Raw genomic sequence first — 13647 nt, forward strand, 5'->3', positions numbered from 1 at the left:
GCATACTGGTGTTTATATGCGGAAACTGACGGGCTACAGTCAATGCCATAAGTTTGGTCCGGGGTTTGGTCCTGTAAGAAGGTAATATGAAACTTTGGTGTGAACCCCGATAAACGAAAATATGTGTGAGTCATCCACCATATTGGGTCGGGGGGGCACCGACCCTGATTGGGGGCCATCGGGGTTGACGGGGGGAGGGGCCATCCGTTTTTGGCAATTATCCTATGGGAATTTCTAAACATGCTAAAATTTCAAATCGATTGGGGGCACGTGCCCCTATTTACGTGACGCCACTAGTGACAAACACTGATCAGTTCAGGTCTATACAGTTTTTACGAGAGAGGTAAAATAGAAGTGTTCTAATGGGATCTCATGATCTAGCAACTCCCATAAATCATTTGATTTGAGATGTTTGACGGTTGAAATTTGTTACTCTGGCAATTATAGGTTATTTTATTTAAACATTTTCAAAAAAGTAACTTCCCAGCAAACACAAAAACGTTTTAAAAATGTTTTAAATAAGTTATATTTTGGCTTTTGGTTTAGGTAAAAAACGTTTTAATAACATTAAAATGTCGGGTTATATAAAGGTCATGATAAGGTTTTAAAACGTTTTGTATGAAAGCACACTACAACAATATTTTTAAATGTTTTCAAAAATGTTATTGTAAACTATTTTTGCAAACATTTTTGCCAAATATTGTGTCAATACTTAAATAACATTATGTTAAAATATTTGAACCCAGGAAACACAGAAATGTTCTTAAAATGTTTTTTTCAAAACCTTTTAATAACATTTAAATGTCGGGTTATATAAAGGTCATGAAAACGTTTTTAAAACGTTATTGAAAATATTTTGGGCAAACATTTTTCGCAAAATATTTTTTCAACCCCAAAATAACATTCTGTTTAGAATGTTTTGTATCAAGTTTTCAAGAATGTTTTTGGAATGTTATTAAAACGTTTTTATACCCTTTATATAACCCGACATTTAAACGTTTTCTGTAAAATATTTTTGTTTGCTGAGCAGTAGATTATCAAAAATGTTTTTAAGGTTATGAAAACGTTTTATACTCTTAATATACCCTTTATATAACCCGACATTTAAACGTTTTCTGACAACCTTTTATAACCTTTTGCGAATGATGTCGTAAACGTTTTGTGTTTGCTGGGTTATGCCAGTGGATATTCATACGCAGTGGAATATATAAATTAATTTTTTTTTTTTTTTTTTTTACGACATGGCATAACTGGGCATTAACAGCAGAGACAAATAAATCATTTAGAAGCTGCTGACGAGGATGCACCCAGAAAGCGATTAACCTCCCTGCTAAAGCTGGCCCTCGATCTAATGGCTGGAATTTGGGCAGGTAGAGAATTCCATAATTGGGCTGTAGATGGTAGAAATGATCTTTCATGGCTGACAAGGTTTGATCTTGGGACTTCCACTGCTAGGCCATGGGATCTCACAGACCGTCGCAACCTGGGGTCATGGACATGAATGTCTGGCATCAGCTGGCATAACAACCACTGGCGTAGATTTCTTTTTGACATTGGGGGGGATGAAGTTGGAAAAAAAATCTTGAAGTATAGTCAATCCAGCACCCTTAGGCGACAGAATTAGTTTTTGGGGCTAAAATGGGCAAATATGAGGTTAATTTGGTCAGAAACCCATTATCAGGCGTCAACATTGGGGGGGATGATTGTATGGAACACCCCCCCTGGCAAAAATATTGGGGGGGATAAATCCCCCCCATCCCCCCCGGGATCTACGCCTATGATAACAACTCAGGGAGAACAACTCAATTGAAGAGTTGAACTTCAACACTACACTATTTTTCGTTCAACTGGAAAAGGGAATATTCCCATTGTAGACAAGATATTATCACCACAGCATCACCATCTTCTGAACACGATAGTCGACCTAGCAAAAACGTTCCAGGTGAGCGAAAAAAAGTGTGGTGTTGAAGTTGAACTATTTAATTAAGAAATAACTTGTTTGCTTACTTGAGTCTTTCTAAAGGTGAAAGAGTACGGCTGAACGTCACCTAGGCCAAGAGAGAAGATGCTGCACTCGTCATCTCCATTATTCTGCAACTCAGCTCTGTAGTCACGGGAATCATCCTGGTGATATGGACTGAGGTGATACCCAGTTGGATCGCCGTTAGAATAAAGACTTGCAGGACCGAATGATAGTCGTGCATAATCATAATTGGATATTGCATCAAACGAGTCATGGCTGCTCCATGAGACGACCATCTGTTGTTCCTCGGGTTTGATTTCGGGTGAACGCTGGTGTTGGTCTTCTGACTCGGTTGACTGCTGTTTATTTTCCTCTTCTGTTGGAGGACTCGGAGCGAGTAATTCTGTTGACGGATTTTCTGGATCTTGCAAGTCCGTTCTTGTCGGTTGCGGTGAATTCTGTGAAGATTGGTATGGTTCTTCTTCTGCAGTGCAGCATACGCAACAGATGTTTATAAGAAATGTCATGAACGATGATTTCCTATTTCAAATTGAATAAAAGAGAGATCAAGGCATAATTATTTTTCCACGATAATTGTTTCGACAATTTGATTTCACCATTTTTAAAATATAAATAAAAGGGTCATTGATTTGGGTGTTTGCAGATCATATCTTTTAAATATTATTCGAAATACCCGGCACCGCACGGGCCCGGTCCCACTAGCTGAGTAATCACTGAACAGATGACATATAATACTTGGCGATTTATGCCCGGGAGTTATGCCATACCGAATTAATATTTTATTGTTCATCTCACCCCCACCCCACCCCCACACACAAGATAAAAAACCACAGAATTAAAGCCAGCGAACCAGGACTCGACCGCTATCTTAATCATCGCATTTTGTTCCCTTTGCTCTTATATTTGCTGCTTATCTTGTGATTTCCCGTTCCATGTTATTTCCCGTATTTATTTAACCCCGTAGGCCTACCTTTTTTGTCCCCTTTTCTTTTCTTTTTTTAATTTCTAGTACCGGTTGTTTTTACTTGTTAGGCCATGTAAAATTAATATTTTGGTTCTCGTCCCTCCCTCCTCAATTTCTGGGATTTGTCAGATTTTTTTTTTTTTTTTTTAGATTTTTCAATTTTTTAGACTTTGGAATGATTTATGAAATCTTCCTACATATAGGCCTAAATAAGTTTATTAGAGAACAAGCATCACTTCCAAGTCTTTTTGTGGTACTCTAGGGGTTTATCCTCAGAATCTCACATTTGAAAAAAAAAAAGGCCTCATCGTTTCCTCAAGCACTGTTGGAGAAAACCGAAAACTACTGACAATGCTAATTTTACATTGGAAAAAAAACAACAAAAAAAACACCTCCCTCCCTCATCAATTCATGAAAATCCTCTGGACGAGAACCAAAACATTAATTTTATACGGCCTTAAGGGCTGGGGTATGAACGTTTGGACAGTATTTATTTTGGGACATTAGAGCACATCAGACATATCGAATTGCATTCTGAATACGAATAATGTCATTCTGATATCAAATAATTTTGAATTTTTGAAATTCGCAATTTAGTACACATTTTATGGCAAATCATTAAAAATTGATATTTTTGATATTTAACAGTACTTGAAGTAAACTTTATAAATTTGATGATTTATACTTAAAGTGCATGTATAGGTGGGTTGAAAAGCCGACGCTCAATCGAAATTGTTGACCTTTCGTATTGAAGATATGGATTTTTTCCCAAAACACCAAAAAAAATTAGGTCTTTTTGGGAAAAAATCCATATCTTCAATATGAAAGGTCAAAATTTTCAATTGACCGTCGGCTTTTCCTCCCTGCTACATACACTTTAAGAATATATCATTAGATTTATTTAATTTACTTCGAGGACTGTTATATATCAAAAATTCGAAAAATATCACATTTTTATAATTTGTCATAAAATTTGTATTAGGGCCTATATTGTGATTTTCAAAAAATGAAAATTATTTGATATCAGAAAGACATGCTTCGTAGGCTATTCAGAATACAATTCGATAGGTCTGAGGTGCTCTCATGTGCCACAAAAAATACTATCGAAACCCAATAAACGCTCATTTTAGATCCCTTAACAAACATTTGAATACTTTTCCCCATATTTTTGTTCCCGTTTTCATTTTGTTACTGTAACCATATTTAATAAAGTAGTGCCCGTACATTTTTGTCCTTCTTTTCTTTTTCTTTTTTTTAAAAATAAATATTGTAGGCCCTTCCGCTTCATGTTGTTTACCCTTTTACTAGCCTATATCCGCTCATAGCGTGTCTTGTCTGACGTGTTCACCGGGCGCGTCATGCGTATCTCGCCCGCCGTCCTGTACACATATCGGCCGTACATAGCAACCACTATTAGTATTATTTGCCCCGAAAATTTGGGGTTTTTTTGCAATTTTTGTAGCCAATTCTTGACGGATTTCAACCAATACGGTATGTCATGTGTTAGGTTACTCCACCCAAGATTTCTTCTCGTTTATGTTTCGCTACGTTTAGATCAAAATAGAAAAAGCCTTTTGATGGTCAATAAAGACACCACATTTCCTTATAAGATTGTACTTACTTTTCAGTTTTAGAAACTTCAATGCCTGGTAAACTTTCACGTGTCGGCGCCTTTTTTGATTGACCCGATGATGAAAAGTACTTCTTTACTAACGCCATCTATATCAGGACGGTAAAAAATAAGTAAAATAAAAATAGAAAGAAATTAAGAAAGAAAGGAAGAAAATATATATTTCGTTGAGTATTTTTACTGTTTAGGCCTGTAATAATAGGCCTACTCGTTTGGCAGGAATATAATATGGTTATAATATGGTTGTAAAGTATGGGCCTACATTTTACCAGCATGACCATCGCCACATTTAGCATGTTTAGGTCCTAAAGTTTTAAGAACAGCGGTTTGTAATTTGGTAGTCAACGAATGTTCAAACGCCTCTTACTCCTTAAATGTGATAAATTCAAGACAGAGTTGAACAAAACAACATTATTCATGACTTTCTATAATACTCTCGTCAGAAGATCATTAAAGTTGAAACAAAAAGTCTTACCTTCACATATGCGTCCAACTTGAAATTGTTTCAAAATTTGATTAAATTTAAAACAAATCGTTGAAATTTTAGCTAATCGTATAAATACGTTTACATGAATTGAGACTCAATGCTCAAATGAAGTTTAAGTTTTTTGCGCATCGCAACAGCTGTATCCTTGGTGTGCGCGTCGCTTACCCGCGCGATTACTATGACGTTACAGAAAACGCGTTGTGTTGGTTGCGACCGCGCGCGGGTCCAAATGGCTGGGACATACCATTAGGCCTATAACTTGAAAGCCTGAATTGAATACAGGGATTGTCTGGGGGTGGGGTGGGTGGGCGTGTATGAAGGGGGTATTGGGGTGTTTGTTTGTAAACCATGTAGGCCTACATTAGGTCTACACGATCAGTCCGTGTGGAGGCACGCTTGGGTCGTGATGGGAGCAGGCTCAAACACTCAAACCCGGTTAAGGGTTCATACCACTAAATCCGCATATGAAGCGGTTTCCGGCAAAAGTTTATCACGCCTATAGTCCCAACTTTGCATAAAAATTGTGCAAAATCGGTACAATATTAACAATTTTAGTGTTGCAAATCGTGTTTTGCCCGGGGTGTTTTGCTAGAACTTGTGAATGTGATCTCTACTAATTCGAACAGAAAACGCGAATATTGGAGTGATGTTTACGATGATGAGCGCATGCACACACGAGGTCAAAACGCGGTTAGCAGTCGGACGTAAACACGGGAAAATCGGGCCTTTTTATATAGCGATATTTTTCTCAAAAAGTAGACCTAAAATTTGGTGTCATTTTCAGATATGTTATGCAGAATTTTGTTCTGATTAAGATGATATCAAATATATATTTCAAAGTAAGACGTAACTCGACTTATAGCCTAAAACGTCACCCTTATTTTGCACGTAAAGTCTATGGAAAGCTATTTTGTGGTATGTACAAGGTTCATTATAGGTCGCTACGAATGAAATGAAGGTTCAACAAGTGTGCCACACAATGATCCTTTTTTTCATCAGCTTACCCCCATAACCACGATGACTCCCCTTTTTAATTTATTTTGTCTATTTTTTTAATAGAAATTTACGCCAAATCTGCAATTCTTTTCGCGTGCGTTTTTTACAATTTGTACATTTTTGTAGCAATTTTCGCTTCAAAATGGCACATTTGTGTAACATCTTGCACATTTTTGTCAAGAAAGGTATTTTGCACGGTCGACCGGTCAATGACACCTAATTTTTAGCGTTTCCACACATAGGCCTAATGACCCCCCATTTTCGTGGTGCCGCCACTGAATGACCCTCTTTTTTCACCGTACTGGATGTCGTACTCCAGTATGGCACAAGAACGTCACTTTGATATTCGAGTACCCCCCCCCCCTCATACACACACACCGGCTAGTGGGCTTTTCGGGCAGAAAGTCGTGGGGATGGAAGGGCAAAAGTAGGAGTTCCCCGGAGGAGTTCCCGAGGATAGAACCTGGACCCTCTCCCGTGAGAGACAGGGTCTATCATAACACCCGGTGTAGACCCGGGGGGAGGGGGGCATCGAAAAATGTTTTTAAATTTAATAAACATAAATTAACTTCAATCGAGAGAGATTGTGCTGAGGGAACACTCTGTGAAAAGATTGAAAATTTCACTCTAAAAAGATTGAAATTTCACTCTTTGCAGAGTGAAAATTTTACTCGGATGGAGAAAAATATGTGATTTTCACTCTTGGTAGATTGAAATGTCAATCTTTTCGATTGACCCGAAGAGTCACTCCGAGGAGGATTGACTTTTTCCCTCTTTAGAATTTAGAGAGTATGCTAATTATTTAAAGATTGACATGTAGAGAACAAACCATACTTGATTGACAGAAAGTACTAAATTTGTATCTATTACGGTTTCGTGACACCAATCTTCCAAATACGACCAAGCCAGGGCCGCCCGGTGAAGCAAAATGTGCATTGGAATAACACGGGAGCTTGGATAGATGGTAGGATTTCTTTCTCATAAAAATGTATGGTCCCCCGTTATTAAAGCTTGTACCGGGTTGAAAATTCAGATATTTTGAAAAGAATAAGTAATTGAAATATAGAGCGAGTACTAAAATCATAGCTTTTATACTTTGTGATATATGACGCTAACTAGTTCATCTCCTATATCTACAACACAGCGCTACCAGTAGGGTTCAATTGCCTTATTGTGAGTGCCCCTGTATTGTGTGCATGATGTTAGTTACGTAACGCATAAAGGCATTGACATCATCGAATGGCTGCCTATAGTGCTGTTAGTGTTAGGCTGTGTTTAGTTTCTATAATAATTATTATAAGGCCTACATTTATTTATCATTCCTTTCTTTTCCTTTCTCTGTACTTATTCTTTCCTTGCTAAAGTATCACGCCCTCTCATTTTCTCCCTTCCGTCCTCCATCCCCTCTTACTTTTTATCCCCTCTCATTCCTATAATGTTTCCTTACCTTTCTATTTATTTACTTCTATTTATTTATTTCTCTTCATTTCTTCCCCTTTCTCTCTCCTCCAGTCCCATGCTCATTCTCCACTGTTTATGTCAATCTCCTTTTTAAAATAAAATTAAATTTTGTGAAACAACTTTAATATAGGCCTATACCGGTACTTATTATATGTTACATGTATATGTAGCTATTACCATTTTGTAGACAGTACCATAGACAGTACCATAGACAGTACTGTGGACATGGCAGCCTTAATACATTCTGATGTGTAATCGATCAGCAAGCACATTCAATTGATTTAAATGAAGCACCTAAAGTCAGTGGGTGATAACGAACGGTACATCGTCGCGACGGCCAATGTGTGCCCTTTGTGCTTACGGCTACTCAATTACACCCTTGGGTTGTATGGGAACAAAAGGTACTTTTCGTTCCAGTAGGCGCTTTCATAATTGAGTATGCACAGTGTCATCCAGATATGTCAAAGTAACAATGGATCTTAAACTGTTCAAGGACACTGGTTTACTCGATTTATTATCTGCTCATGAGCATGAGTTTTATGTTGCTGACCAGAACACATTGGAGCCTTTCATGGGACGAAACATACGATCCACTATTCGTAACTATAAAGATCCAGAATTGGTACATCAGCTTTTAATGGATCTTTCTCGAGTTGATGTCGATGTTGAGACATATGAGAGTGAGTATGATCCTGGACAACTTGAAATCACCTACACACCATCGTTTGGAATCAAGTCGCCAGATACTGCACACACCTTCCGTACATCTGTAAAGGAAATTGCTTCACAACATGGGTATATAGCAAGCTTCATGACCAAACCATGGGCCCATTCCACTCGAAATGGATGCCATTTCAATCATCCCTGTGGGACATCAATGGTGAAAATAATCTGATGATGGATAACAAGAATCCAGACAGTTTATCAGACGTTGCGCGACATTGGCTAGCTGGTATCCTAGCTCATGCACCTGCTATTAGCTCCTTATGGCTCCTACTATAAACTGTGTGAAAGCATTTGAACCAAGCTCTACTAGTATCAATCCTTGTAATGCTACTTGGGGATATGATAACCGTACAACTGCGCTTCGTGTTAACTCTCTTCACGCGGGTGTCGACTGCAGACGACAAGTTTAAAAAAAAATTCAAAATTCAAAAATTTCAAAAATGTAAATTTTCATGACCATATTTGGAATCAGCATGAAAAATGCATTAAAATGAGTACAAACAAGCCTAGTATTGTTTCAGTAGTTCTTAAGATAGCTCTTGATATTTTGAGAAAATATTTCAAAGCTTGAAATTTTTCTATTGGAGCGCATGGCTAGCACGTAGAGCATTAAAGTAGGTGACACTGGGGGGTACATTGAAAACAGAATCTGCTCTGGTGGAGCCAATCCATACATTATTCTTGCTGCAACTGTAGCAGCGGGCATTGATGGCATTAAGAATCAGATGGAACCCCCTCCTCAGGTCAATGGACATGCATATGTCCCTGATAACATTCCACCAGGGACTGAAAGACTTCCATCTAATATGAAGACAGCCATGGAGAACTTGAGTAATGATAACATCATCTGTGAAGCTTTAGGTGATGAGTTTGTTAAGTGTTTTGTAGCTCACAAGTTGCATGAACTGTGTAAGGAAACTGAGGCTAAAGCCAAAGGAGACTCTGACTGGGAAAGGAATCTCTTCTTTGAATACCTTTGAATGCTGGTGATTAGGCTATTCTATCCACACACCCCCTGTGGAAGATTATACTTCTATCTCATATCTTTGAATGGTGATGATGGTGATGGGGATAATCTATTTAAAATCCACACACCCCTTGTGGAAGATTATACGATCTCATATTTTTGAATGAAGATGATCGGGATACTCTATTTACTCTAGTACAACATTGTCCAAAAAAAGTATACTATGTTCTAATGTCATTATTTTTTACAACGGGCACATTGTTCTTTATTTCTGAATTGAATCAGGAAAGTTCACTTCCTTGATTGACGGTGATAACATAAGGCAAATAAGGTGGGTGAGTGGACAGGATGTTCATCCCGTCACCCTTGATATTTGTGTGGTAGAAACTGGGAGAGGAAGAGGTATACTTGTAATTATGTAGAGGATATAAATGTAAAACTGGGAAGAACGGATAAAATTGTGGATGTTTCTCAATTCTTTTACTTTAGGGCTAACAATTGGGTTGGGTTACCTTTGTAATCGATGACATCATGATGGTGCTGAGACAATAAAAAAAATTTCAATAACAGCTTCCTTGTTTGCTAGTTCAAAGTAAATATTCAAGTTATTTGTTAAAAAAATGACCGATCTGTCATTTACTACAGAGGATTACCTATGCTTTTTTACTTTTTAATTGGTTTTTATTAATTTCCAATCATTACGCTCTAATCGCTTTGGTACACAGGGAAAATATGCCACCTAGTGCCAGGTTGGCACTTGCCAACTGATACCAATGTGGCATTTGCCAGGTTCGGCCAAGAAGAATGTGCAAGGGGTACGCACAACCGTGAGGCATTTGCAGTCACGGGCCAAATTGGCATTTGCAATCAATATCCAGAGTGTCAGAAATCATTGGCATCTGCCAATTGTACCAGGTTGGCAAGTGTCAATCTGGCAGGGGTTGGCATTATCATTTTTTGGTGATTTATAGATTTGTATTATTTTTGAACAAAAATGAGATTTTTAGATGGTTTCCAGCGGTGGTTCCCAGTGTTTTAGGCTCCATATTGTTTTGAACATACAAAACATTGCATGATCTTTGTTTTCATTGGTTTTTGTAATTTGAATAAATCAAAACAATGATTTTGTATAAAAATGAGCTATTTCTGATGATTGAATTTCTTTTTCAAGCTTTTTCATGTGTTTTTATTATTCTAACATCTTTGACACCAACCAAACTCACAAATGAATGATATCGTTTAAGTTATAATAAAAATTCGCTTTAAAAGGGAAAGCCAGCCTCAATGTAGAAGAGGTCTTGTAATTAGTTTTGGTCAATATGAAAGGCATTTTAGGATCACACTTACATCCATGTTACATGACAGTCCACCAAACCATCAAAGATGAGAACATGTTCACTGTAACAGCAGAAAATATTAACTCCTAATCTCCTGTCAACTCTTTAGTTCATTACTCCAAATTGATTTTTTTGTCTTTTCTGCTTTTTACCCAAAGCTCAGTTTGAAATAGACTATTTTGCATACAATTAAAGAGTGTATTATAATTTGAAGCTGTCTGAGACCAGGAGGGATCACATATACTATGATATGCATTATGTGCACCCAAAGACCTCTGTTCTGTTACCCCCCAAAAAAAAAAAAGAAGACATAACTGACTGGAAGACCACCTTAATTTTCAACATTCGTACTATTAAAATAATATATCAAAACACCCACAGAATAACAAGTACTTTATGATTGGATTTTCAACTTCCATCTGCCCCGGCAGACCCCATATTTTAGCATTGCCCACAAAAGACCCAATTTTAGGATTTGCGGGGGTAGGCCTATACATGCAAATGTCACTTTACTATTGGAGTGCCTCTTTAAGGGCTCGGATTGCGCCTTTTTCACGTATTTGTGGGACCTGAGAGCACATCAGTGTCCTTCTGATATCAAATAATTTTGATTTTTTGAAATTCGCGATATAATACTCATTTTTTATGACAACTGACTAAAAATTATATTTTTGAAATTGAATAGTCCTCGAATTAAATTGCATAAATCAAATGATATGTACTTTTTAAAGTACACTTAAAAGTGTATTTAGCTGGGATGAAAAGCCGACGATCAATTGAAAATTTTGACCGTTCATATTGAAGATATACATTTTCCCCCAAAAAAATCCTGAAAAAAATTGGGTCTTTATCTACAATATGAAAGGTTAAAATTTTCACTTGATCGTCGGCTTTTCATCCCAGCTACATACACTTAATAATTATTATGAAATTAGAAGCGCAAATGTTCGAATTTTCACGCTGGATCCACCTTAAGAAAACAGTAGCCTCAGTGATAAACGATAGAAAATGCGACGGTACCAAATACTTTAATAAATAAATAATTTATTTACTATCATTCTCTGCACCACACAAAATGATGAAAAATACAAATCACAAACTCACGTGTAGAAAGGGATTTCAAACAAACAGACCAGCTATCTTAAAGAGATCCCCTTGAATTAAAATACAAAGAAATACATTTAAAACATGACATTGAATGATTCAATACAATACACAGGAATGGGAAACCAGGTCTGTAGAAATACACTAAGAACAGGTTTTACGTAGCTAATGACCCTGACCATAAAAAAGTGCAGAATGATGTCAACATCTGAATATACATAATTATTAAATCCAGATCTCCGGATCCGGATAGGATGGACTACTGGTACATGCAATATTGTCAGTACAGTGTGCCACTGCTATAAATATCTGTACCCAACGCACAGATCCTGGATACAATATCTGTGACCAACGGGAAAGTCAAAAATGAACTCTGTGACCAACGGTGCATATTATCTCTTGGTAATACTTTTAAAAAATAAATATATATACACTTGCTACTTAATTTCTGATAAAATCTTAAAGGGTATTTTATACAATTTATAAAGTATGCAATTTGCATACAATACACACAATATACACACAATATGTGTTACAAATATATGGCATTACAATACAGACTGTATCCAAATGATGGGCACCCGACAGTCTAGTCAGTTTGAATGTTTATTGACAAGCCTGCTTGAATCCCCAGAATTAATATTTGTATGACCTTTATTTATCATGAATCTACAAATTAGATGAATCGTTTGTTAGATTTTAATGCGACAGTCTTGTTCATGAAACTGATAGGTAAACCCGTCATTTTGATACACCCTGTATACACAATGTGTGCTTACTTACATCACTAGGATCCACAACATGCTCATCTATCAAGGCATGGTTCTTTAACCCCAATACATTTGCATATTCATTGAATGACCTTTGAAAATTTGGGTACAAAAACTCATACTCTGAAACTTGAGGTCAAATTTTGCACTCTGATTGTTTAATTGAGGTTATTGAACTATGCCATTTTATATGAGGCCATTGTGGTCCATAGTGTACCATTGAACAGTTTTACAGACGATCCTAAAATGTTATTTGACAAATCATTTCCCCTGACTGACACCACTTAACTCTCATCTGAAATCTTACCCGACCTGCTATATGATTCTCAACACGCCGGTGCTATCATACTTGCATTTGCAATAACATCACGAAACATCTAAATTATATTATATCTCTATATCTCCTAATAATTTAATAACATCTATATCATGTATCAGGTACAAATTCACAATGTTTTTAAACAGTATTCTGTTGAATAAATAACTACATTTTAAGCAGACGTGATTATCATAATAAATATATACTGTATATTCCACACAAGGTATTTGTTTCTTATTAATTTATCTTTAGTCAAATAATATCACATATAAAGTCTATTTGCACATCAAATCCCATACACATGAATAATGGGCAAACTAATAAGTCTATTGCAGAACACAATTACATTATTCCGATTAATAAATATGACTTTGGCGTAAAACAACTCGGCTTCGCCTCGTTGTGTAATATGAGACGATAGATGCACGACAGCAGCTAAAAACAATATAAATGCACGACAGCAGCTAAAAACAATATATTTATTATCTAAATATTAAATGTAGTAAAAATATTTTCATTCGGTGATAAATGGTCCATTCAACGAGATAAATGGACTGCTCCATTCAACGAGATAAATGGACTGTTCCATTCAACGAGATATATGGACTGTTCCATTCAACGAGGTAAATGGACTGTTCCATTCAACTAGATAAATGGACTGTTCCACTCAACGAGGCATATTTCACCGAATGAAAAACATTCAGCTCGCGTTTTCAGCGTTGCCATGGATGGTAGCCCCGCGTGAGTGCAGTGGAAAATTGACTATTGCACTCGTACGGACTGCAATATATTTTTTTTCAGCTTATACTAATAATAGCAAAAATAATCAATAGTATTGAATTATTAAATGGTAATATTCTTTGTACGAGTTATATAATAAATAATATTGCCACTAATACTGA

The 13647-nt window shown here is 36.7% G+C and overlaps 1 protein-coding gene across 1 annotated transcript; it reads left to right on the forward strand.

The window, feature by feature from the left end:
• Positions 1 to 7994: 7994 nt before the first annotated feature.
• Positions 7995 to 9228, forward strand: LOC140160882 (lengsin-like). Its single transcript, XM_072184218.1, has 2 exons — positions 7995 to 8317; positions 8895 to 9228. Exons 1-2 carry the CDS (start codon positions 7995 to 7997, stop codon positions 9226 to 9228), a joined length of 657 nt encoding a protein of 218 aa, XP_072040319.1.
• Positions 9229 to 13647: the final 4419 nt, after the last annotated feature.

This window comes from Amphiura filiformis, chromosome 1 (genome assembly GCF_039555335.1).
Source record: "Amphiura filiformis chromosome 1, Afil_fr2py, whole genome shotgun sequence".
Lineage (NCBI taxonomy): Eukaryota > Metazoa > Echinodermata > Ophiuroidea > Amphilepidida > Amphiuridae > Amphiura > Amphiura filiformis.

Bases quoted from the DNA above. Each gene is read 5' to 3' on its own strand.
- LOC140160882 (XM_072184218.1), top strand. From the start codon at position 7,995: ATGGATCTTAAACTGTTCAAGGACACTGGTTTACTCGATTTATTATCT. The intron at 8,318-8,894 runs GTATATAGCAAG...CATTGAAAACAG, and splicing joins GAAATTGCTTCACAACATGG to AATCTGCTCTGGTGGAGCCA.